Source organism: Citrus sinensis, chromosome 9 (assembly GCF_022201045.2).
Source record: "Citrus sinensis cultivar Valencia sweet orange chromosome 9, DVS_A1.0, whole genome shotgun sequence".
NCBI lineage: Eukaryota > Viridiplantae > Streptophyta > Magnoliopsida > Sapindales > Rutaceae > Citrus > Citrus sinensis.
The window spans coordinates 5,647,164-5,670,157 of NC_068564.1; the positions used below are offsets into that span (position 1 = coordinate 5,647,164).

General features: G+C 35.5%; 3 protein-coding genes across 3 annotated transcripts; all 3 read right to left on the reverse strand.

Moving 5' to 3' along the window:
• Positions 1 to 237: 237 nt before the first annotated feature.
• Positions 238 to 3,090, reverse strand: LOC102618288 (3,9-dihydroxypterocarpan 6A-monooxygenase-like). Its single transcript, XM_006490011.3, has 2 exons — positions 2,052 to 3,090; positions 238 to 1,011 (listed from the first exon to the last, which is right to left on the reverse strand). The coding sequence occupies exons 1-2, from the start codon at positions 2,970 to 2,972 to the stop codon at positions 352 to 354; spliced, it is 1,581 nt and encodes a 526-aa protein (XP_006490074.2). The 5' UTR covers positions 2,973 to 3,090; the 3' UTR covers positions 238 to 351.
• A 10,461-nt stretch (positions 3,091 to 13,551) lies between these two features.
• Positions 13,552 to 16,539, reverse strand: LOC107178573 (beta-amyrin 24-hydroxylase-like). Its single transcript, XM_015533923.3, has 2 exons — positions 15,584 to 16,539; positions 13,552 to 14,265 (listed from the first exon to the last, which is right to left on the reverse strand). The coding sequence occupies exons 1-2, from the start codon at positions 16,514 to 16,516 to the stop codon at positions 13,639 to 13,641; spliced, it is 1,560 nt and encodes a 519-aa protein (XP_015389409.2). The 5' UTR covers positions 16,517 to 16,539; the 3' UTR covers positions 13,552 to 13,638.
• A 4,046-nt stretch (positions 16,540 to 20,585) lies between these two features.
• Positions 20,586 to 22,624, reverse strand: LOC102631425 (3,9-dihydroxypterocarpan 6A-monooxygenase). Its single transcript, XM_006489970.4, has 2 exons — positions 21,539 to 22,624; positions 20,586 to 21,465 (listed from the first exon to the last, which is right to left on the reverse strand). Exons 1-2 carry the CDS (start codon positions 22,460 to 22,462, stop codon positions 20,824 to 20,826), a joined length of 1,566 nt encoding a protein of 521 aa, XP_006490033.2. The 5' UTR covers positions 22,463 to 22,624; the 3' UTR covers positions 20,586 to 20,823.
• Positions 22,625 to 22,994: the final 370 nt, after the last annotated feature.

The following is a 22,994-nucleotide window of genomic DNA, read 5'->3' on the forward strand; positions in this document are numbered from 1 at the left end:
TAGAGTGCACAATAGACTCACCTATACATATGGTTTTGTGATATCAAACAATCAAAATATATAAAGTTAATTTAAATTAGGGTATCATGCTCAAATTCTAATTGGAAAAAACAATAAAACTGGACAGAAAAATAGTAATAGTAACACTCAAGTGATTCATTCTTTTCTTTTCATTTTTTTTATTTTCATTATAAGTTTCAAGTTTACAATTTATGAATGACTATGTGCTGCTGCTTGGAAGATTATTTCATAAGTGTATTTTTGCAGCTGTGTTATTACATTGGTGTCGCCATTAAGGGAAAAAAAAACCACAAAACAAAACAAAGCAAACGAAAAAAGCACAACGCCACATCAAAAAGCTTGATCCGGCAAGTAAGCCAAAAAGGGATCAAAACGCGTGATGGGGTAACAAATAAGAGGAACTGCCATAGCTCCTGCAAATCCCAGCCCTACACTTATATCAACTTTTTCTCCACCTTTGACTTTCCAATCAAAGCATTGCACAAAGGCCCCAATCGTGGCATGCATCACCGTATACGCAAGCGAAACACCTGAACATCCCCTCCTTCCTCCACCAAACGGAATGTAACTAAAATCCTGACCCCTCATTTCCATCTGATCATCTCGATCATTCATCTGACTAAAGTTGACCACAAACCTTTCTGGTATAAATTCGTTCGGTTCTTTCCATATTTCTGGATCCCGCATGATGGCATGTATATTTATTAGGGTTTTAGTCTTGGCTGTGATATCATAGCCGTTGATCTTGCAATCATTGGTGCATTGTCTGTGTATGATGGGGCCTGGAGGATGTAGTCTTAGGGATTCTTTGACGACTGCTTGTAAGTAAGGGAGTTTTGGGACGTCTGATTCTTTGACTAGCCTGCTTGACCCAACAATTGACTTGATTTCATCTCTAAGCTTTTTGAATACATCAGGATGGTTAATAAGCTCTGCTATGGCCCATTGTACAGCAGCTGATGTACTATCAACACTCGCCATAAATAATTCCTATCATGTAATTGAAGGAAATTATTAGAAATTTATTAGTAACTGCTTGTTTACTTGGGCTAAATTTAACTTACCATGAACACGTAATTAAGTTATCAACTAGTAATGGCACAACAAATACAAATAAAAACATATTGTTCTATCCTAGGAAATACATACCAAATTACTATCTATCTTGATTTGAGTTTTATGAGCTTTTAACTATCTTTTATCATGAATGATGCTTATACCATCACGTGAGAATAAAATTATGTTATATATGCATTAATTATTACGTTCAAAACCATCGTAAATTCATTTTGTATATATGAATGGTGGTAAATTAGCACTAGAAAATACTTTCTTGTCCATGTGTGTATTAATTATAGTATATAAATGACTAAAATTTAATTACTTTTAAATTGTATGTTAATACTTAGGAATCACAAACTTGTATATACTTTATAAAAATATTTTTTTTAACTAAAAAATAAATTTTACTTAAGGATAAGCTAAATCTTGCCGGAATCATACTCCTCCCACAAAAAGAGATTTACAAGAGCGGAACTAGGTACAAGCCTCAAGGACCTAGCAACCCAGGCTGAAAACAATTCAGAAAAACGTAAAATGAAGGTTTGAATTGAAATTTTACCATGACCACGATAATTTTACATTCAACCCCTTAATTTCTGTTTTTTTGTTATAACCTACAAAAGTTTAAGATTTCTCCATTATGACTCCATCACTGGCCTTTTCAATTTTACAAATATTATGTCATGGCCTAGTTAAGCTTATAATTTATCCATTATAACCACTTCTAACCAAAATCATGGTTCCCACTAAAGGTTAACATATGCAAAATCTTTTCGTTCATCAATATTGAAAAAATAAATAAATAAATATCATTTATAGGCCATGTAGTTATGAAGCTCGTAAAGCCTAATTGGTAATAAATACTTTTCAAGGACTACTCAACTCACTGTATGTATTTCCGAAGATTAATTTTTAAAAATAATCATTATCGATATCGAAAATAAAAATTAAATAAATTAAGAACTCACCAATAAGAAATGCTTGATCTGGTTTCTTGTTAACTTCACTTCATCATCTGGATCACGATAAGTCTCCAACAAAATATCCATCATATCTTTATCTTCATTTTCTCGATCATTCATTTCATTTTCTTCATAACCCTTCATGATCTCCTCTATAAGTTCATCATACCGCCACATTGCATCTTTAAGATTCTTCCCGTTTCCGAACAAATCAATCTTGTTCAGAAACCCAAACAATTCATTAATACCGAACTTGGTCGCTAGCTCCATGATCTCCACAATCGAATCCCTCATCCTCTTAGCTTCACTACCATTGTTTTCACAAAACCTCCTATTCATAATCATTCTAAATGTTAAATTATTTGCCATTGCCGCTAACTCTAAACCCAAATCACAAGGCTTCCCTTCTCTAGAACTCTTCATTAGAGATTTCAACAGTCTTTCAATTTCTTGCTCTCTTAACTTGTTGTACCGATCCATTTGGGGCCCTGCAAAAAGTTCTGTAGCACATAGCTTTCTCATAAATCGATAGTACGCACCGTAAGGGCCAGTGATAAAACCTGTGCCTCTGTAAATGTTGTATGCACTAGGCCCAGATTCATACCTAGAGGAAAAATTAATGTCATGTGTTTTAAATATTTCTTTGGCAATGGTAGCATTTGAGACGACAAAGAATGTTGATGCACCAATGCGGATGCGCATGAGAGGGCCATAGCGGTGAGCTAGGGTTTGCAAGGACTCAGGTAATTTGGAGCTTAGTAGATAAAGGTGACCAACAATTGGTAGAGCTGGTGGGCTTGGTGGTAACAGATCTATAGATCGAGATTTTGTGAATGTTTTGATAAGCCAACACACAACAACTAGTGAAATTATCGAAATGAAAATGGGGATGCTATTTGAAATGATAGGATTAAAATTCCAGGCCATAGCGACGTCAATGATGTGGCTGAAGAGGAAAGATATAGGTATAGTGTAGAAACTTCTAATTGAGATATACAGTGTGATTTTCAAAAAATACTTGCATACATAACAAGAGATAGGATACTTTATTGATCTAATTGATATATATATATATATATATAATGTGTTTGTAGTTACGGTATTTAATTAATTGAGAAGAATATATTCAAAAATATAAAATTTAAGTAGATCATACGAACAAAGTTGAAATGCAAATTAAAAATGTGACTTACCAGACTCCCTAGATGGAGTCTACGGAAATTATATGGCCGATCGTTTTGAATAAATTTTGATTAACGAATTACAATGTTTCTGAGTTACTCAATATTTAAGACCTTGAGTTGCGGGTAAACCTAGGACAGTGTTCGAAGGAAACAATGACAATTGGTCCGATAGTTTCATTGGACCTGTAGTTGCGGCTAAACTCTAGCTAGTTGGTGTACTAATTTGTTAATTTATACCATAACAAATGTTTCTTTTTGGGTTCTTAGTATAAAAGATTATAAATCAATTATGTGTACCATTTGAGTTTGGCGTCATTAGTGCGTTGAATGTCTCGGGATGTCCTAAATGGCAAAACCCGTTCACCAATGACTCCTTTAGAAGAGTGTAGCAGTTTTCTTTGTCAAATCTTGTCTCTTTCACACTTGTACTTGCAATTACACGATCGATCATGTGTTTGATTGACCAATGGTTTGCCCAAAAGAAGGAAACCGTAAAGGGTTTAACAGACAAGTCATCTTCGTGAAGATCATTTCTTCCTTCATCTCCCAGCTCATTATTTGGCACTAGCATGTGCAATGAAATGATCACACAGGCAGCACGTGTCAATGATCAATTTGTGTTCATATAACCCCTTTTATATTTTTAATTACTTCAAACATTAATAAATCCCCCTGCTCCTTCATTTTTTTCTTTTTAATTTGTGATGCAGCATAAAACATGAGGGACCAAATAATGGAATACAGTAGGTGTGTTTTATTAGTGGATTACAGTTTGTGTGTTTTATTGAATAGAATATAGTAGGTGGAGCTTAGTATGAGTACTATAAACATGTGCTAAATCCATTGTAAAAATCAATCAATCTTCAATTAAATTTAAATATTCTTCAATACAAATTGTCGTTATAAATTTATAATATCCTCTTCTCTCTGTGAGAGCACAAGTTGAAATGAAATCTAGCAAACTGCTGCGTCAATTGGTATTAGAGACTTCCTCTATATCAGGCGGAGCTTTCCTGCTAATCATATCTTCCATTTCCATCCATCACAAACTACAAAATAGGAAAAGAATCAAGACCAGATCACCTGGTATTATAACAGAAAACTCAAAACATAATGCTAAAGACTAGCTCCACTAGTTTATTAACAGAACTAATGACCAAGTCTTACAAGGCACACGTATCATTCCTCCCCCCTTAAAGGATCCTTGTCCGCAAGGATAAAATCTAGGTAAGACTTGGTAAAACGCCACTCATTCTCCCAGGTTGCGTCCTCGTTGGGAGCTCCCCTTTATTTAACCAAAATTTCAGAGTTTGACCGATACTTGCCCTTTTGAATGACTTGGCGGTCAAGTATTGCTTCAAGCTGAGGAAGAATAACAGAGTCGTATGATACAGGAGGAAGTTGATTTGAAGCCGAGGTGTGAACATGTCACAAATGCTTCCAAAGCATGCTAACATGAAACACGTTATGAATTTGTGAACTTGGGGGTAGAGCCAACCGATATGCTATTGTCCCTACCTTCCCAATAATCTGATATGGCCCAAAAAATCGAGGAGCAAGCTTCATAAAAGCACGAAAGGCCACTGACGTCTGTCGATATGGTTGGAGCTTGAGATACACATAATCACCAACCTCAAAGGATACCTCTTGTCATTTTAAATCTGCCTGGCTTTGCATTCGTTGTCTTGCCAAAGAGAGGTTGTGGCGGAGCTCTCGTAAAATTATGTCGCGATCCCGAAAGTACTCATGCACTGCTTGGACACGGGAAGTGCCAGGAACATAAGTAAGCAAGTGAGATGGAGGAATACCATAGACAACTTCAAATGGGGTCATTTTGGTGGCGGAATGGATGGACGTATTATAGCTGAATTCAGCCCAGGGAATCCATTCAACCCATTTTCGTGGCTGATCTCCAGCAAAACATCGCAAGTATTGCTCTAAAGTACGGTTCACTACCTCAATTTGGCCGTCTGTCTGAGGATGGTAACTAGAACTCATACTAAATTTAATTCCTTGTAATTGAAATAATGCTTGCCAAAATGAACTTACAAATACTTTATCCCGATCACTTACAATGGTTGTTGGAATGCCATGGAGGCGAACCACATTAGCTACAAATGCTTTAGCAATCGTGACTGCCATGTATGGATGTTTGAGAGCCACAAAATGAGCATACTTGAATAAGCGATCAACAATTAGCATGATGACAGTATAACCATTTAACGACAGAAGTCCCTCGATAAAATCCATTGATACTTCAGTCCATATCTGAAGAGGAATGGGTAGTGGTTGGAGCAAACCGGCAAGACACATAGAATCAGATTTGTACCTTTGGAAAATGGTACAATGCTGTTTAAATTCCTTCACGGTTTTACGCAAGTTTGGCCACTAAAAGCTGAGTTTAATTCGAGATAGTGTCTTATGGAACCCAAAATGCCCACCAACTGAAGATCAGTGACAATCAACCATAACTTGTGCAATTAAAGTAGAAGTGGGATTCAAATAAATTCTGCCACTTTTAAACCATACTCCATCTCGTTGTGTCAACTGTTGTGATGAATGGGAATGACTCAATTTTTTATAAAAAGAGTCATGTTGTACCTTTCCTTGCAATTTTTGCATGTGGTCCCGAAATAGACATGAACTGAAATTCAACAACACGAGAGAGTGAGTCAGCAGCCTGATTTTCAGGTCCGCGTTTATACTTAATTTTGTAGTCATAACCAAGGATCTTTGGAAGCCATCGAGCCTGTGCATGAGTGGTAATTCGCTGCTCAAGTAAATACTTGAGGTTTTTTTTATCGGTGCGGACAGTAAATGGTCTCCCGAGGAGATATAGGCGCCATTTCCGAATTGATTTGACAACAGCCAACATTTCTTTCTCATAGGTAGATAGTAATAATGTTGTTCCCCTTCAAAGCTTCACTATAGTATGCTATTGGCTGGCTGGTTATTCTGAGTGAGTACTACTCTAATTCCAATCTCGCTAGCATCACGTTCGATTACGAATTGTTGAGAAAAATCTGAGGCCTAGGATTGGTGGAGACTTTAGTGCTTCTTTTAGCTTGGTAAAAGCTAACTTGGCTGCCTCGTTCCACTTGAATCATTCCTTTGATAACAACTGATATAAAGGCGTTGCTATACATCCGAAGTGGCGGATAAATTTTCGGTAATAACCTGCTAGGCCGAGGAACCCTCGTACTTCTCTGACAGTGGTTGGCGTTGGCCATTCAAGAATAGCTTGTATTTTGGAGGGACTTACTGCTACTCCTTATTCTGAAATGACGTGACCCAAATAATCCACCTGAGAAACACCAAACCTGCATTTTGTTTCCTTAACAAATAGTTTGTTAGTTTGCAAAATAGAGAGGACAATCCGGAGATGTGTAATGTGATCATTCCATGTCTTTGAGTACACGAGAATGTCATCAAAGAAGACCAAGATAAACTTCCTTATATAAGGGCGGAAAAGATCATTCATGAGGCATTGGAAGGTGGATGGGGCGTTGGTCAAGCTAAAAGGCATTACGAGAAATTCGTAGTGCCCTTCGTGTGTTCTAAAGGTTGTTTTTGGTATATCTACATCGTGTACTCGGATTTGGTGATACCCAGCTCTTAAATCTAACTTTGAGAAGAATTTAGCTCCATGGAGCTCATCCAGAAGTTCATCAATTACAGGAATCATGTATTTATCTTTGATTGTGATGTTGTTCAATGCACGGTAATCCACACAGAATTGCCAATCACCATCTGCTTTTTTTACTAAGAGGACTGGTGATGAAAATGGGCTTTTACTCGGTCTTACCAGCCCTGATTGCAAAAGTTCTCTCACAATCTTCTTTATTTGTGTTTTCTGGTAATAAGGGTAACGGTAGGGTCTTACGTTGACAGGGTGTGTATTTGGTTGTAGTGGGATGTAGTGATCATGTGGTCTCTTTGGTGGTAGGCTAGTAGGTGGCTTAAAAACATTGGAGAATTCTGTTAAAATCTAAATTATGTCACCTGGGTAAAGATTCGGCTGGAAATTATTGGGAGAGAGAGAGAGATTTGGAATAGGAATCCACTACCTTGAATAAAGTTGAATTCTTTAACAGATAAGGCCGCTAAAGGGATGTGTTTAAGACCTTGGAATGTGTAGGTCTCTTCTCTAACTTTGTAGGTCATCGTCAACTACTTGTAATCCATCTCTATTGGTCTAATAGTCTCTAACCATTGTACGCCTAAAATCAAGTGACAGACTGCCACAGGAAACACAAAAAAATCAGCAGTAATTGATTTACCTTGAATGAAGATTGTGAGTGCTTGGCACAGACCTTTGCATTCGATTTGTTCTTGGTTGACGACCGTCACTTGGAACCTTTTATTCTGAAGAACAAGTAGCCCATATTTACAGCTTGATCAATGAAATTGTGCGTGTTGTCGCCATCTATGAGCATCATTACGGTTTGTTCTTCAGTTTACCTATCTCACGGAATGTTTACGGACGACTGGATCCTGAAATGGCATAGGCAGAAACTTCGGGCATGACTTTATGGTCCTCAGATTCAGGTTCGGCAGGTTCCTTAGCAAGGTTTATTTGATTTGAATCCTCTACATGAATAATTGCGGCCTTTGGCAGCGGTGACCGGGAACGAATTTTTCGTCACAATAATAACAAAGTCCATTTGCCTGTCGTTCTCGTGCCTCTTGATTTGTGATGCGTCGAAATGGAATCGTTGAATTGCTGGCATTTTGGTTTACTTTGGAAGTTGGTGGGGGGCCTAATACGCCACTGGAATGGTGTGGTATGATTCTTTGTGCTCCTGTAATTGCGGATGGACGAAAGGAAGTGCTCATTTTCTTTTGCAGGTTATTTCATTCCTCAACTAGCCGAGCAACACCAGTAGCATCAGTTAACGTTCGCGGCTGCTTGATCTTGACATCCAAGCCAATTTCATCTTTGAGACCTGCAATACAACAACCCACCAAAAAATTTTCAGGTAATCCGTCAATACAGTGGGATAATTTTTCGAAAGCCTCCTGGTAAGCCTCCAAAGTTGAGGTCTGTTTTAATCGTGTGAGAGCTTCAGAGGGATCTTCATAGTCTGTTGGGCCAAACCTTTGAAGCATTGCTTTTATGAATTCTTGCCAAGATAATGGTCCCTTAAATTTTGTTAACCGCCGATGCCACTGTAAGGCAATACCTTCAAGATGGAAAGAGGCAAGTTGAACTTGTAGGCCTGGTGCAATGTTTTTGAATTCAAAGTATTGTTCCGCCTTGTAAATCCAACCGTTGGGGTCTTCTCCGTTAAATCGTGGGAAGTGAAGTTTGAGGTGGTGATGTTGGTCATTTGGTGTGTGGGGTGTGTTAGTGTTTGTGGTATGTGAGGTTTCTCCAGGGTAAAAAGGGTTGATTTCAGGCTGGATGGTTGGTTGAGGTCGAGAGACTCGCAAAGCTTGTAACTCAGTTAACACCTTATGCAAGGAATCATTGATCTGATCAAAATTGGATTCATGTCGAGCTAAGGCTTCGTTGACATCATTGCGGAATTCGGCATTAGATTTACTGCGAGTGTCCATTGACAAACCTGCTCTGATACCAAAATGATATGGTATAATTTAGAATAAGAGTTAAGAAGAAAAAGAAAGCAGAGAGATAAAAGAAAGGAAAAATGTTTCTGTAATTCCCCCTTTATTCAACTTAGAACTGACTATTTATAATAGTCTTACAGTTGGAAACTAAACAAATAATGCAACAAAATAGAAAAAGAATCAAGACCAGATCAACTGGTATTACAACAGAAAACTCAAACCAGAATGCTAAAGACTAGCTCCACTAGTTTATTGAACTGATGACCAAGTCTTACAAAGCACACGTATCATAAAAGTGTAAGAGTGATGTGTGTGTGAGTGGAGAAGAGAGGTTACACAAGAGTGAAAAAAAAATTGTGTGATAAGAAAAAAAAAAGTTTAAGTGCGAGTTTGAGTTTAAAAAAAAAATAAGAGAGTTCAGAATTTTTTTTCAGAAAAGGGATAGAATTTAGGAGGAACAATTGGGGAGTGAAAAAAAAATTAAAAAGAGAGTTTTTTTTTAGTTTATTCTGTAATTTAAAAAAATGAGAATTGTGTTAGTTTAGTTTTGTATTTATATGTGTTTACTTATTTGAATTGTGAATTAAGAAAAAAAAAGAAAAAAAAAGGAAAAAAATGTCAAACGAGGAATCCAACCCAGCTATGGGTACATTCGTAACCAGAGAATTAATGGTTGCTCTTGAAACAAGATTACAGAATTTGGAAGTCATGCTTACAAATTTGACTCAACACTTCCTTAGGGGGCAAAATAACAATTTCCAACAACAAAGGCGAGTTGACATTGGAGCGGAAAACAATATTCCAAGACAGCACAATATTCCTCAGGGAAATTTTAGGCTTTATTGGAATAAATTTTAGGCTTTATCAAAATCAACTTTTCAACGAAGATTCTAGTGAAGACGATGAAGGACCGGTGCCACCAGAAAATAACCAAGGGTCTCGGCAAATTGACTACCGAATGAAAATTGAAATTCCACAATTTGATGGCCTATTCATGATTGAAGAATTTCTTGATTGGCTAGCTGAAGTTGAAAAGTTTTTTGACTATTGGGGGACTGAGGAGCATATGAAAGTCAAGTTGGTAGCCTACCAACTCAAAGGAGGTGCACTTGCTTGGTGGGATCAATTACAAACAACATGAATTCGACAAGGAAAGCACAAAGTCCGAACTTTGCAATGCATGAGAAAATTAATAATTGAGCATTTTCTTCCTCCAGATTATGAGCAGACATTTTTCAACCGGTATCAACATTGTCGGCAAGCCAACTGAACAGTACATGAGTATGTTATAGAATTTCACAAGCTTGCTGTACGCGTGGATGTTCGTGAGACTGAAAATCAAAAGATTTTGAGGTTCATTGATAGACTTCACACTAATATTCAAGATGAAGTATTTAAGCAGTCACATCACACTCTATCTCGTGCAATACAACTGGCCTTGAAGATTGAAGCATAACTCAACAAAAGAGGCACTCATATTCAGGTTTCTTCATAATCTTCTGCACCACCACAAAAACCTGACTGGAATAAAGGAAAGACAATAGCGAGACCATGTGAAGAAGTACCTAGGCCAAATTTCTCTCAACCAGTGGGACGATTACAAAATGAACTAGTGAACAAATCTAGATCCACCAATCCATATGCGGTTCCAAGAGGAAACAAATGTTACCGTTGTGGACAGACTGGTCATTACTCTAATCAGTGTCGACAAAGTAATCCAGTCAACTTGACCACACATGATGATGACATTGGAGAATAAGAGTATCCAGAAGATGATGAGCATGAAAAAAAAGATGAATCGGAGGAGCTCATCTATGAAGATGAAGGAGTATCATTAGTAATAAGACGACTAATGTATACCCCGAAGAAGGATGAGAATATTCAACGGCATAACATCTTCAAGACACGGTGCACGGTCATCCAACAGGTATGTGATCTTATCATTGATAGTGTAAGCAGTGAGGACATAATATCCAAGACCATGATAGATAAATTGCAATTACCAACTCAGCCACACTCATTTCCATACCGCATTGGGTGGATCAAAGATGTCAGCGATACAAAAGTGACCGAACAGTGTTGTATTCATTTCTCTATTGGTAAGTATAAAGACGAGGTAATGTGTGATGTTGTTGATATGGATGCTTGTCATATGTTATTTGGTCGTCCTTGACAATTTGATTTAAATACAGTGCATAATGGCAAAAATAACACTTATACATTTTATAAAGACAACATGAAGTTTATTCTTTCCCCAATGAAGCAGTCTAACAATCCAACATGCTCAAAGACCAGGAACAACCTTCTTTTGGTGCTCAAAGATGTTCTTATCTCACAAAGTGTATTGAACTCAATCCAACCTTTATTGGCAGAATTCACTGATGTTGTTCTCGCTGAATTACTAATCGGATTACCTCCACTTAGAGATATCCATCACTACATTGATCTTATTCCTAGAGCAAGTTTACTAAACTTATCACACTACCACATAAGCCCTAAAGAATATGAGATTTTGCATCAAGAAGTTGAAGATCTTCTCAAGAAAGGCCTGGTTCGAGAAAGTATGAGTCTTGTAGCTGTACCCACACTCCTAACCCCAAAGAAAGATGGAAGCTGGAGGATGTGTGTAAATAGTTGAGCAATCAACAAGATTACGGTACGATATCGATTTCCTATTCCTCGATTGGATGATATGCTTGATAGATTGGGAGGGTGAAAATTACTTTCTAAGATTGATCTGCAAAATGGGTACCATCAAATTCGGATTTGCCCTGGAGATGAGTGGAAAACAGCGTTCAAAACTCATGAAGGTCTATACGAGTGGCTAGTTATGCCCTTTGGTCTATCGAATGCTCCAAGCACTTTCATGAGGTTAATGAATCAGGTATTTCAACCTTTCATTGGAAAATTTGTTGTTTATTTTAATGACATCTTAATTTACAGCCATAGCGAGGAAGATCATATTTAACATTTGAGGAAAGTATTTGAGGTGTTACGAAAGAATAAGTTGTATGCCAATCTAAAAAAATGTAGCTTTATGAAAGATAACTTAATTTTTTGGGCTTTGTTGTGAGTTCAGACGAAATCAAAGTCGATCAAGAAAAGGTGAAAGCTATTCGAGAATGGCCGACACCGAAGACAATTTCAGATATTTCAGGTGAAAGCTATTCGAGAATGCCACAACAATCTTCTTCTCTAAAAACGACAGGTATTCAAAGGGTGCTAAACATATGGAATTAAAATACATTGCCATTAAAGAAGAAGTTCATAAATGAAGAGTATCAATTGAGCACATTAGCACCAACTTTATGATTGTCTTAAAGGATTAAACCCAAAGGTTTTCAGCGAACATGTTGAAAGGATGGGTATTATTGGATGTCTTTATTAACATTATATTTAAACTTTTATACTCTTTATATATTTGATACTCTGAGCTCATTTAAGTATTGTTTCTAATTCTTTTATATCATTTTTTATTTAATGGTATATACAATGAATGATGATATGATTGTTAACAGGTTTTGTCTTTGACTAAAACATTATTGTTGGACCGTCATTGTTTTTTTCCCACAAGTCATGTTAAGTATAAAATTAATATTGTGATACATAAAAAGAACTATGTCGAAATAATGATGTGGAACTGCTATGATACGTTTTAGTTTTTGTTTAAATGATAATTTTATGTTTGACCAATGCAAGTAAGGATTTAGCTTTTATTATGCGTATAACGTTTATTATTAAACCATTATTTTGAATGTGCCACATGAGCCAAGTGGGAGAATGTTGGAATATTTTATAATAGCCCATGTGCCACATTATTAAATTAGTAATATTTAGGATTTAAATAGTAAATAAATTATGGGCTGAAATCCTATTGGTCAATTGAGAAAAACAAACTGTTCACTTTGATGGGAAGTGTGAATTATGATTTTATTAAAATTAGTCCTCTCTCCACCCAATATAAAAAGAATATCAAGTTAATTTTCTTTCAATCAAAAAGTAAGGCACTCTAAAGGGGTCAAGAGAAAGAAATCAATTTTGGTAATCTTTAATTCTTGACAGTGAGATTTGATCAAAAAAATTATTATGGATCAATATATGTTTTCTCTCAATTATGATGATGTGAAAAATATGATATTCTAGGATTAAAATTTATTCAAATTAGGATTTATTTGCTTTACGGGAATTGTAAAAATTCCAACACGTGGCTCTTAATTCAGCGTCCTTTATTTCATAATTTAATAGATGCATTTATTATTTAGAATTGTATTTGCAATTGGCTAAACGTGCAAGTTTAGCCAGATAACTAAACTTGCCATTCTGAATTGAGAGAGGTCAGGGTAAGCCAACGTCAAGAGTGAACAAATTTATTTTGTACAATGTCAGCCTTATCCCAAGGGAAACGCAAAAGCAAAAATAAATAAAAAAATAAAAAAATCAAGAGGCACAAATAAGCTAAAGCAAGAATACAACATACAAAGATCAAGACTAACAAAGCCTATAATTCGGAAAACTATTTGCACCAACAGAAAGATGCACAAGACAGACCAATTCGCAAGACCATCAGCTGCATGCATTGTTACACTTCCGAAAAGCATGAGTATACCAAAAATTCATCCCATTTATTATCTTATGACAATTAATCCAAAGATTACGAACACACCAAGGATGCTTAATTTACCTTCCAGTAATTGAGAGAGAGGTATGTCAGATATACAAATGATTTTTAGTATAAATTTTTAATCATTAGATCATTAATTATATAACTACATGATAGTAAACTCAATACAATTTACAAATCAATTTAAATGCCACAACTAAATATGAAGGTTCACTTCTTAAGAAAAGGGATCAAAACGTGCGATAGGGTGACAAACAAGAGGCAGGGCTATTTCTCCCGAAAATCCTGACCCTAGATTTTCATCAACCGCTTTCCCACGGTTGATTTTCCAATCAAAGCACTGAACCAAGGCTCCAATTGTTGTGTGCATCACTAGATTAGCATATGTACTGCCCACACATCCTCTACTTCCACCACCGAAGGGTATGTAACAGAAATCCTGACCCTTCATTTCCATCTGATCATGATGTCCAGTATCACTGTTCAAGAATCTCTCTGGTAGAAACTCGTCAGGATCATTCCACGCATCTGGGTCCCGCATGATTGCATATGCATTAATCAGTGCTCTAGTCTTCACCTTTACATCAAAACCGTTGATCTTGCAATCTCTGATGCATTCTCTGTGAATGATGGAGCCTAGAGGGTGCAATCTAAGTGTCTCCTTTAAAACTGCTTGCAAGAAAGGGAGTTCTGAAACGTCCGATTCGTTGACCAGTCTTGTCAACTCCACAACTGAATCAATTTCATCTCTAAGCTTCTTGAACATCTGGGGGCGTTTCATGAGCTCGGCAATGGCCCATTGTATGGATGCTGATATGCCATCAACGCTCGCCAAAAATAGTTCCTATGAATTCATAATCTTTAAGAAATTAAGACTCATGGTAAATGGCTTTCTTAGTCCAAAGTTTGAGTTAATTAATTACCAAATTAGTTATGCTTTTTTAAAAGTTTCCTAAAATATGCCGTTGTATATCTATTTTTACTAGAATTTAAGTTATTATCCTCTTTTTTTTTTTTCCATGGCATTAGGTATGGCAAAAAAAAGTCTGGGGCCGTCCAAATCTAGGTCGGCCCGGCTCATTCCCGCAGGACTTGGACAATTATTTAGGAAAAAAAAACTAGGCAAGCTCAAATCCTCTATTTTAAAAAAATAATAATAAATTTAAATTTGAAAAATAATCAAAAATAAAAAAAAAATAAAACCTTAAATCCTTAATTTAGATATCAATCATGAATAAAAAACATAAAATTATAATATTAAACTCTCTTTTAAGTGTCAATTAATTAAAAGAGGGTTTAAATTAGAGAATTCAATACTAAAAAAATTAAATCTCTAAAATTTTATTTGCTTTGTTTTTATTTATTATTTTATTTTAAAATATTTAGTTTCTTTAATTCATTATTGATTATAACAACTTAATTATTATTAACTCATTTCAAGATTACAACTTTAAAAAAATTAAAAAATAGGTAAAAGTTTAAGACCGGCTCAGGCCCAACCCTTGCAATTCTACTCTAGCGGACTAGGGCCTGGGCTTGTAAAAGCCCCGCCCTAACCTCTAATTTTCCAACCTTATATGGCATATCAACTGTCTTTGAATTTTCAACTTATACAAGATAAAAAATATTATTATATCCCTAAAAAATTAGATCTAAGAAGTAACGACAAAAACATTTTAAGTAATTTTTTGAACATGTAAAGAGTAATTGGATAATTAACTATGGGCCCCTGAGAATTACTTGCTATATCGGGCTAGTATTTTTTTTTTCAATTATTATTTAAAAGACATGGTTGATCAAACCTAAATTAATGTTTTAGTTTCTATATCTTCACGATTCAGCTTAGAGTGTCCAGCTAAATAAAAGTGCTTAAAAACTATTGAGTGATGATACAACCACAAACTCTTATACAAACTTATTTTGTACAAATTAATTTGGTATTAATTCATTGGTTGAATGAAAATGCAAAATAATAAAAATAGATTATGTGGGCTAAGAGATATTTAATTCAACCAATTTTATCATGTCACGTCAGTTTGTACAAAATAAGTTTATACTAGAGTTTGTGGTTATATTATTACTCAAAACTAGTTGTGCGGGACTAATATCAGCTAGTTAAATGCAAGACATCATAATTAAATGAAAAGAAATTAATTACTTACTAAGACAAAATACTTTATCTGATTTCTTGTTAACTTCACTTCAGAATTTTCGTATCTACATGTCTCCAACAAAATACCCATCAAATCTCCATCATCATTTTCTTGATTTTTAATTCCATTGTCGTCCTCATAATCCCTCATTATCTTCTCCAAAAGTTCGTCATAACGCCAAAATACTTCTCTTAGCTTCTTCCCATGACCATGAAGATCCATCTTTGTCCGAAAGCTAAACACTTTACTAACACCAAGTTTGGCCGCAAGCCCCATCATCTCCACAACCAGCTTCCTCATCATTTTAGCTTCATTTTCAATTTCATTTTTCGAAATTCTCTTCTTGTTCATAATCATTCTGAATATCAAATTGTTGGTCATGCTGGTCACCTCTGTGCCCAAATTACAAGGAGGCCCTCCTTCTTCAGAATAATTCTTCATGATCAATGATTTCAAGAGTCTTTCAATTTCTTGCTCCCGGATTTTATTGAACCGATCAATCTGATGGGGCCCAGCAAAAAGTTTAGTAACGCAGAGATGTTTCATGAATCGCCAGTACGCACCATAAGGGCCCGTCACAAAACCAGAACCATCGTAAATATTGTACTTAGAGGGACAAGGTTCGTACCTAGAGGCAAAGTCAAGATCATGGGTTGTAAAGATCTCTTTAGCGATGGTGGCGTTTGAAACAACAACATATGTTGATGGTCCTATACGTATTTGCATCAAAGGGCCATAGCGGCGAGCTAGGGTTTGCAAGGACTCTGGTAACTTAGAGCTTAGTAGATAACTGTGACCGATTAACGGTAGAGCTGGTGGGCTTGGCGGAAAGTTACAGGATTTTGTGAATGTTTTGATGAGCCATCGTGCAATAAGTAATGAGATTATCGAAATGAAGAAGGGGAAGCAATAGGCGTACATTAGGTTAAGATTTGAGGCCATAGCTGGTTTCTTGCAGGAGACTTCAAAATGAATTAATGAGTTTATATGGTTAATTAACGAGCACCCCTTATCACATATAATTAGAGGAGATAATGTTCTTGACTTACCGATAGTGATATATGTATAAATAAATAAAATTATGACTGTATCTAGAGAGTGTACATTTTGGACTCTTGGGTGCTTTAAAATCATTAGTTTCTTTTTCATTCAATTTTATATTATTTGTGGATGAATATTTTTATGATCAGTTGAAAGGAGAATGTGACCACTTATTTTTCAATGGATTATGACGCAACCAGAAAATTACGCTAAAGGAATCCTGACATTTGTGCAATGGTACCACTATTAAGCATTTGCTATAGTTGCTACGACTGTTGTGAATATTGCTTATAAAAAATATGCATGCGAGGCAGGTAATGACGTGCATAATGCTATTAAATTAGAACTCAGTACTATGCTCATTAGTAAACCATTTCTTTCAACCGGAAAAAAATAATAATGATCTGTCAATAATATAGTTTGTTCATCAAGTCACTACCTGAACTTGTGAATCAATTAACCATGGTTAACTGGTTGCAAAACTAATATATATAAGCAGTGAGGTAGCTTCTCGGTGTACAATAACTTATTATTATAGCAACGGGCCAGGGATGGTTAATTATTTTTAAGCCAAAATGCTTTCACGAACATAAAAAAGTTGGTGCAATCGCACACCCTACATCACAGGCTCTTCAATGAAAGGTTGACGCTTGTGTAGTCGCACATCAGATCAGTTCCCATAATTTAATCCCAGCTCAATTAATCTTTGGGTCACAAAAATAGGGTTAATTTTGTCCTGCCCCCAACTGTTTCAACATTTTTCGCCACACACCCATATGTTTCGAAAATACTCACTCCACACCCAATTCCGTTAATTTGACCGTTATGTTTAACGGAGCTATTTGAAATTTAAGTAAATGTCCAAAATACCCCTTATCTTGAATTAGAGAAAAATAAAATGAGATAAAATATTAATTTAATAATTAATGTTTACATTAAAAAAATTTATTTAAAGGTAATTAATAATAATTTCATCAATTAAATTATCAAATAAATTTAATTTATCATCATCAAATAATATTTAGGATATGAATTTCCAAATTTGCCCTTTGACCGTTAGAATAAACGGTCAAATTAACGGAATTGGGTGTGGAGTGAGTATTTTCGAAACATATGGGTGTGTGGTGAAATATGTTGAAACAGTTGGGTGCAGGACAAAATTATCCCCACAAAAATATGTCCACAGAAAATTTTACAAGAGTAGGTTTTTTTGACACCCCTCAAAATTCCTCATAAATCCCCTTTTCGACAAATTAATTGATTCTTATTTTGTTTGGGAGTTTAAGTAAGCATTTAAATAAATTTTTCTTTTAGCAAATATTTTACGTCCACCTTATTTCATAATTTATATTTATATTTTTAATTTTTAACTAAAAGTATTTTTTAACAAAAATTGTGAGAGTTTAGAGTTATGGAGATAGAAATTATAATAAGAAAATAATTTAAGATTTTGGGATTTACATGTTTAATAAAAAAAACTGAAAAGGGATATTTTTTAGTGTGAAATTTTATAGGAAAATAGTTAATTTTAATATATAGTTTGTATTTGTAACTTAAATTAGAGGTATTTTAGGAAATAAAATTTAATTAAAAAGGGTTGGGGAAGGGTGGATTGGGGTGCTGGTGTTTGTTAAAACTTAAAAGATCCAATTTTGCAACGGGATGGCATTAGCAAGGGAAGGGGACATGATTGTCATCTCCATGCAACATCAAAAATTAAAAATAAATTGAAAAAAGTGGAAAGCTTAAATCGATACTATAAGTTCCTAACCCGATTGGCTTTCAAAAACACAAAAATAAGCCTAAATCCCACAAGACAGGAAATTTTGACATCCCTCGGGTTACGCTTTCTTTTATAACCATTAATTAACCATAATTTAAAAAAAAAAAAAAAAAGGAAAAGGGAAAAAAATATTCAATGATAAAATTTGTACTCATGTTTGAAGGCTTATCAAAAAGAAGAAATAAACAATGAAAATTAAGTAATTAAGGGTGCTACAAGAGATACGAGGTTGGAAATTTGCTCACTTAAATGAGGAAAAGATTGAATTGTGTTTTTCAAAAAAGTGAAATCAGTTAATAATAATAATTATTATGAGGAATATATGAATTTGTATAAGTTATAATTAATAAAGATTAATCGCTACCTAAGATTTTTCTAATTGTAGTTTTTCTTTAAAAAAAACTATTGTTCATATAATATTATACTAATTTACTGTTGGCCTATCAGGGTGCGTTTGGGATTGAGGTGCTGTAGTTTCTGTTGTCGAAAAAAAGCTGTGACTATAAAATAAAAATTAATAATATGTAGTAAATATAAATTTTAAATAATAATTTTGACAAAATTATTAAAAATATAATAATTTTTTCATTATACAAGTGAAAAATTATAGGGTAAATTTTAGGGACCTCCCCTGAGGTTTGAAGTATTAACACTTTAATAGAATGTATTGATGTAATTACACATACCTCCCTTGCCGTTAGTATAAAAATACGTATGGTGTTAGTATAAAAGGATAAATATGTAAAAGCTTATTTAAAATTCAAAATAATTCAAAATTAAAGCTTTGAGTTCTTGATGTCTGCGAAATCTTACTTGTTTTACACTATTATCTAGTGGTGTGTAATGACCAGTGGACAAAAGTAAAAAAAATCTTCATAAAATAAAGTTTGCACTTAGCTTTCTCTTTCATCTAAGCAACACCCAACCATTTTCGTCTTCCTAAGGCTGTGAAGAAGCAGCTGCATTTGTCCAAAACCTTTTCAAGATTAAAAAACATTTTAGCTTCAATTACGAACAAGATGAGTTCTTATGGTGGCCCAAGTCTTCCATGAAGCGACTACCAGCGGCGAATGACTTCATCCGCAACAGGAGTGAGAAAGAGATAATCTGTAGATGATTTTGTTGAACCTGGCTTAATTAAACATGAAAATGGGTTCTTTGTATTTTGAATTTTTTTTTTTGTGCATGTTGATTTCAACAACTGTGGGTTTTGATTTTCTTCATTTTGAGCTAATCAAAGTGTAATGATAGAAAGCTTTAGCCTTTATGTAAATTTTGATTTAAAAATTATTGGATTTATCACTGTTATGAAGTTATTCTGCACTGAGCAAAGGAATGAAAAGAGAAAAAAAATCTTTTCTCAGTATTTTTTCTTGACTTATCCTTGTTTTGAATTCTTTTGCGTCATCATCGTCCGTAATTGATTAATTTACAGTTGGAAACTAGAGAGACTCGAACAAAATCGTAGCTTATATGGCATCTCCTAGTTGTAGAGATATAGTGATTTTATTTTAAACTACTTTGGCATGTTTTCGGCACCTATTAGAATTTTCGACAATTTTGTGCTGGTTTCACAATTTTTTTTCTTGTTTTCTTTGCCACTCCTACTGCATTCTCTTTTTTGGTTTATTTTAAGTTGTGGTAGCTGGTGAAAAGATTGATTATATTTTATGGCAATTCATCAGTTGCATGTATCCATCGGTTCTCATCCATTTTATTTAATAATTTATTATTTTTGCGGGAAGAGTGTTTTAGTAATTTTAACAGTCAACTAACGGTCAACTTAACTGGTAATTAACAGCGAGAGAGGTATGTGTAATTGCATCAATACATTTTATCAAAGTATTAATACTTCAAACCTCAGGGGAAGTCCTTAAAAATTACCCAAAAATTATATTAATATAACTTTCAAGCTACAACAGCTAGTGTTTACCAAACACTTTTATGTTGTAACTTAAAAGTTACAGCTGCCCAACTTCAATCACAAACACACCCTCAATCTAATATAAGAAACATGCACCACGAAACTTGAGAAGCACAAGTAGAAGTCCTACGAAAATGAAGAAAAAAAAATAAGCATGTTAGGACTTCAATGCTAAGATTTTAGTTTCCCTCCTATTGACCAGTATAGATTGGAGGATTAAAAAAAAATCCTGTACTAATTAATTTGCCCATACATGTAACATATACGTGTTAAGCTTTTATTATTAATAATAATAAAATTAGGCTAATCCCAAGCATACTTACAAAAGAGCACGAAAGTTTACATAACAGACCATAACCACAACAGAAAATTTACACAACTTTGAAAAGACAAGAGCTTAATTAACAAAGTCTCAAGAATTTACGAACTAAACAAGTAGCAAACGATACATTAAAAAAAAAAAAAAAAAAGGTCCACTTATTTGAATAGTATTCATGCAAGCTAATGGCTGGCTACAAAAAGCTTCAAATGTGGAATCGGATAGCACACAAGTGGTGTAGCCATTTCTGCTGCAAAACCTGACCCTGTGCTCAAATCAACCTTCTCCCCATCCTTAACTTTCCAATCGAAGCACTGAACCAAGGCTCCCACAGCTGCATGCATCACTAGCATTGCAAGTGATGCACCGGGGCATCCTCTGCGCCCGCTCCCAAATGGAAGGTACCGAAAATTCTGACCCTTAAATTCCATTTGATGCTCGCCAATTTTCTCACCAGAGCTCTCCAGGAACCTCTCAGGCACGAACTCATCAGGATTAGCCCACAACTCAGGGTCTCTCATTATGGCATACACGTTAACCAGCACTCTTGTTTTGGCCTTGACGAGGGAGCCATTGACCATGCAATCTTCGGCACATTCTCTGATGATCAGCGGTGCTGAAGGGTGAAGCCTTAGTGTTTCGCGGATTACAGCTCGAAGGTAAGGCAGATTTTGGACGTCCGATTCTTTGACGAGCCTGTTGGGTCCAACAACTGCATTGATCTCTTCTCTAAGCTTATTGAATGCTTCTGGACGATTCAGGAGCTCCCCCATGGCCCATTGCATCGCTGCTGACGACGTGTCGGTGCCAGCCATGAATACATCCTGGTTAAAGCAAAATAGATTACTTTATGAAGGAAGGCGGCTAATTAGAACAGATTTTAAATGTTAAACTTACGAGCAAGAAAGACTTGATGTCCTTTTTAGTTAACTTGAGTTCTGCATTTGAGTCCCTATATATCTCCAACAAAATATCCATCAAATCCTTCCTTTGATCAGCATCAAAGCCCCTGATGGCCTCCTCTTCATGTTCCTTCAAGATCCTCTCCACAATCCGATCAAACTTGTGCAATGCAGACACAAGCTTCCTCCCGCTTCCAGAGAAGTCAAATATTTTGAAAGGTCCCAAAACATCGCCTACACTTACTTTACCTGCAAGCTCCAAGCAAGTCCTGACCAGCCCCTCAATCTCTTTGGCTTCGTTGTGGCTCCCCGAACACCGCGTGCTCATAGCCATCCTGCAAATAGTATTGTTTGTCAAAGTTGTTAGTTCACTGCTCAAATGACAAGGCTTTCCTTCTCTGTAACACTTCATCACCGACTCCACGAGCTTGATCTTCTCTTGCTCGCGTACGTCGATGAACATATCAAGCTGAGGAACTGCTAAGAGCCTTGTCATGCATAGCTTCTTCATGAACCTCCAGTAGTCACCATACTGAGCAAGAACAAATCTTGATCCTCGGTATATGAAGTACTCTGAGGAACCAAATTCGGGTCTAGAGGAAAAGTTGAGCTCTTGGGTTTTGAATATCTCTTTGGCAACATCAGCATTGGATACAACGACACATGCTGAGGCACCAAGACGAATCTGCATGAGAGGGCCATAGCGGCGAGCCAAGGTTTGGAAGGATTTTGGCAGGACTTTTCCTACAAGGTGAAGATGACCGATTAACGGAAGCGCAGGAGGGCTAGGTGGGGTTGAAGTTGGACTGAGAGCTGGTTTTAAGTAGGTCTTGATGAAAGAGTGAATCAAAAGGGCAGTGATGAACCAAATCAAGAACACGAGGTAGAATAGCAAGTCACCAGCAGTAGTGATAGCCATGGCATTAAGAATTTTAGATGACTTGTTGCCCTGAGCTTTTAGGTCTTTAAAGAGAGTGAACTTGTTGTAACAAGCTTATATAGAGATTTTCTAGTGGCAAAATGAAAATATTTTCATACCCCAGTTTTTTATTTGATTAGTAGAACACGGCAATCAAAATTAAGTTAGAAACAGGACAAACACAAAGCGTGTATATATAGCATTAGTATCCCCTCCTTGTATTTTTCTATCTAGCCTCTCCTTGTTTTTTAAATCTAATTGAAAAAATAGGCTCTATTGTAAATAAGCTTAAAAGAACTGGCTTAATTGTCAATGACTCAATATTAAAATTCAAAACCCAATCTTAATCACTCGTTTAACGAAAAGAAATATAAAAAAAAAACACCCTTGTCCATGGATATATCTTTGTCATTGTCACGTGTTACATGTGTTAACGATATATGTAAATGAATGCATCCAAATTGCAAAATCATTTCACATTTTGATCATAGAAAAGGGGAATCTTTCCCCCGGATTTGACAAACAAGAGGTG

What these genes read in the sequence shown, in the direction of transcription:
- LOC102618288 (XM_006490011.3), bottom strand. Translation starts at nt 2,972, where the DNA reads ATGGCCTGGAATTTTAATCCTATCATTTCAAATAGCATCCCCATTTTC. An exon ending in AGATCAAGCATTTCTTATTG is followed by an intron (nt 1,012 to 2,051) that starts GTGAGTTCTTAA and finishes ATTACATGATAG; the next exon opens with GAATTATTTATGGCGAGTGT.
- LOC107178573 (XM_015533923.3), bottom strand. Translation starts at nt 16,516, where the DNA reads ATGGCCTCAAATCTTAACCTAATGTACGCCTATTGCTTCCCCTTCTTC. An exon ending in AGATAAAGTATTTTGTCTTA is followed by an intron (nt 14,266 to 15,583) that starts GTAAGTAATTAA and finishes ATGAATTCATAG; the next exon opens with GAACTATTTTTGGCGAGCGT.
- LOC102631425 (XM_006489970.4), bottom strand. Translation starts at nt 22,462, where the DNA reads ATGGCTATCACTACTGCTGGTGACTTGCTATTCTACCTCGTGTTCTTG. An exon ending in ACATCAAGTCTTTCTTGCTC is followed by an intron (nt 21,466 to 21,538) that starts GTAAGTTTAACA and finishes TGCTTTAACCAG; the next exon opens with GATGTATTCATGGCTGGCAC.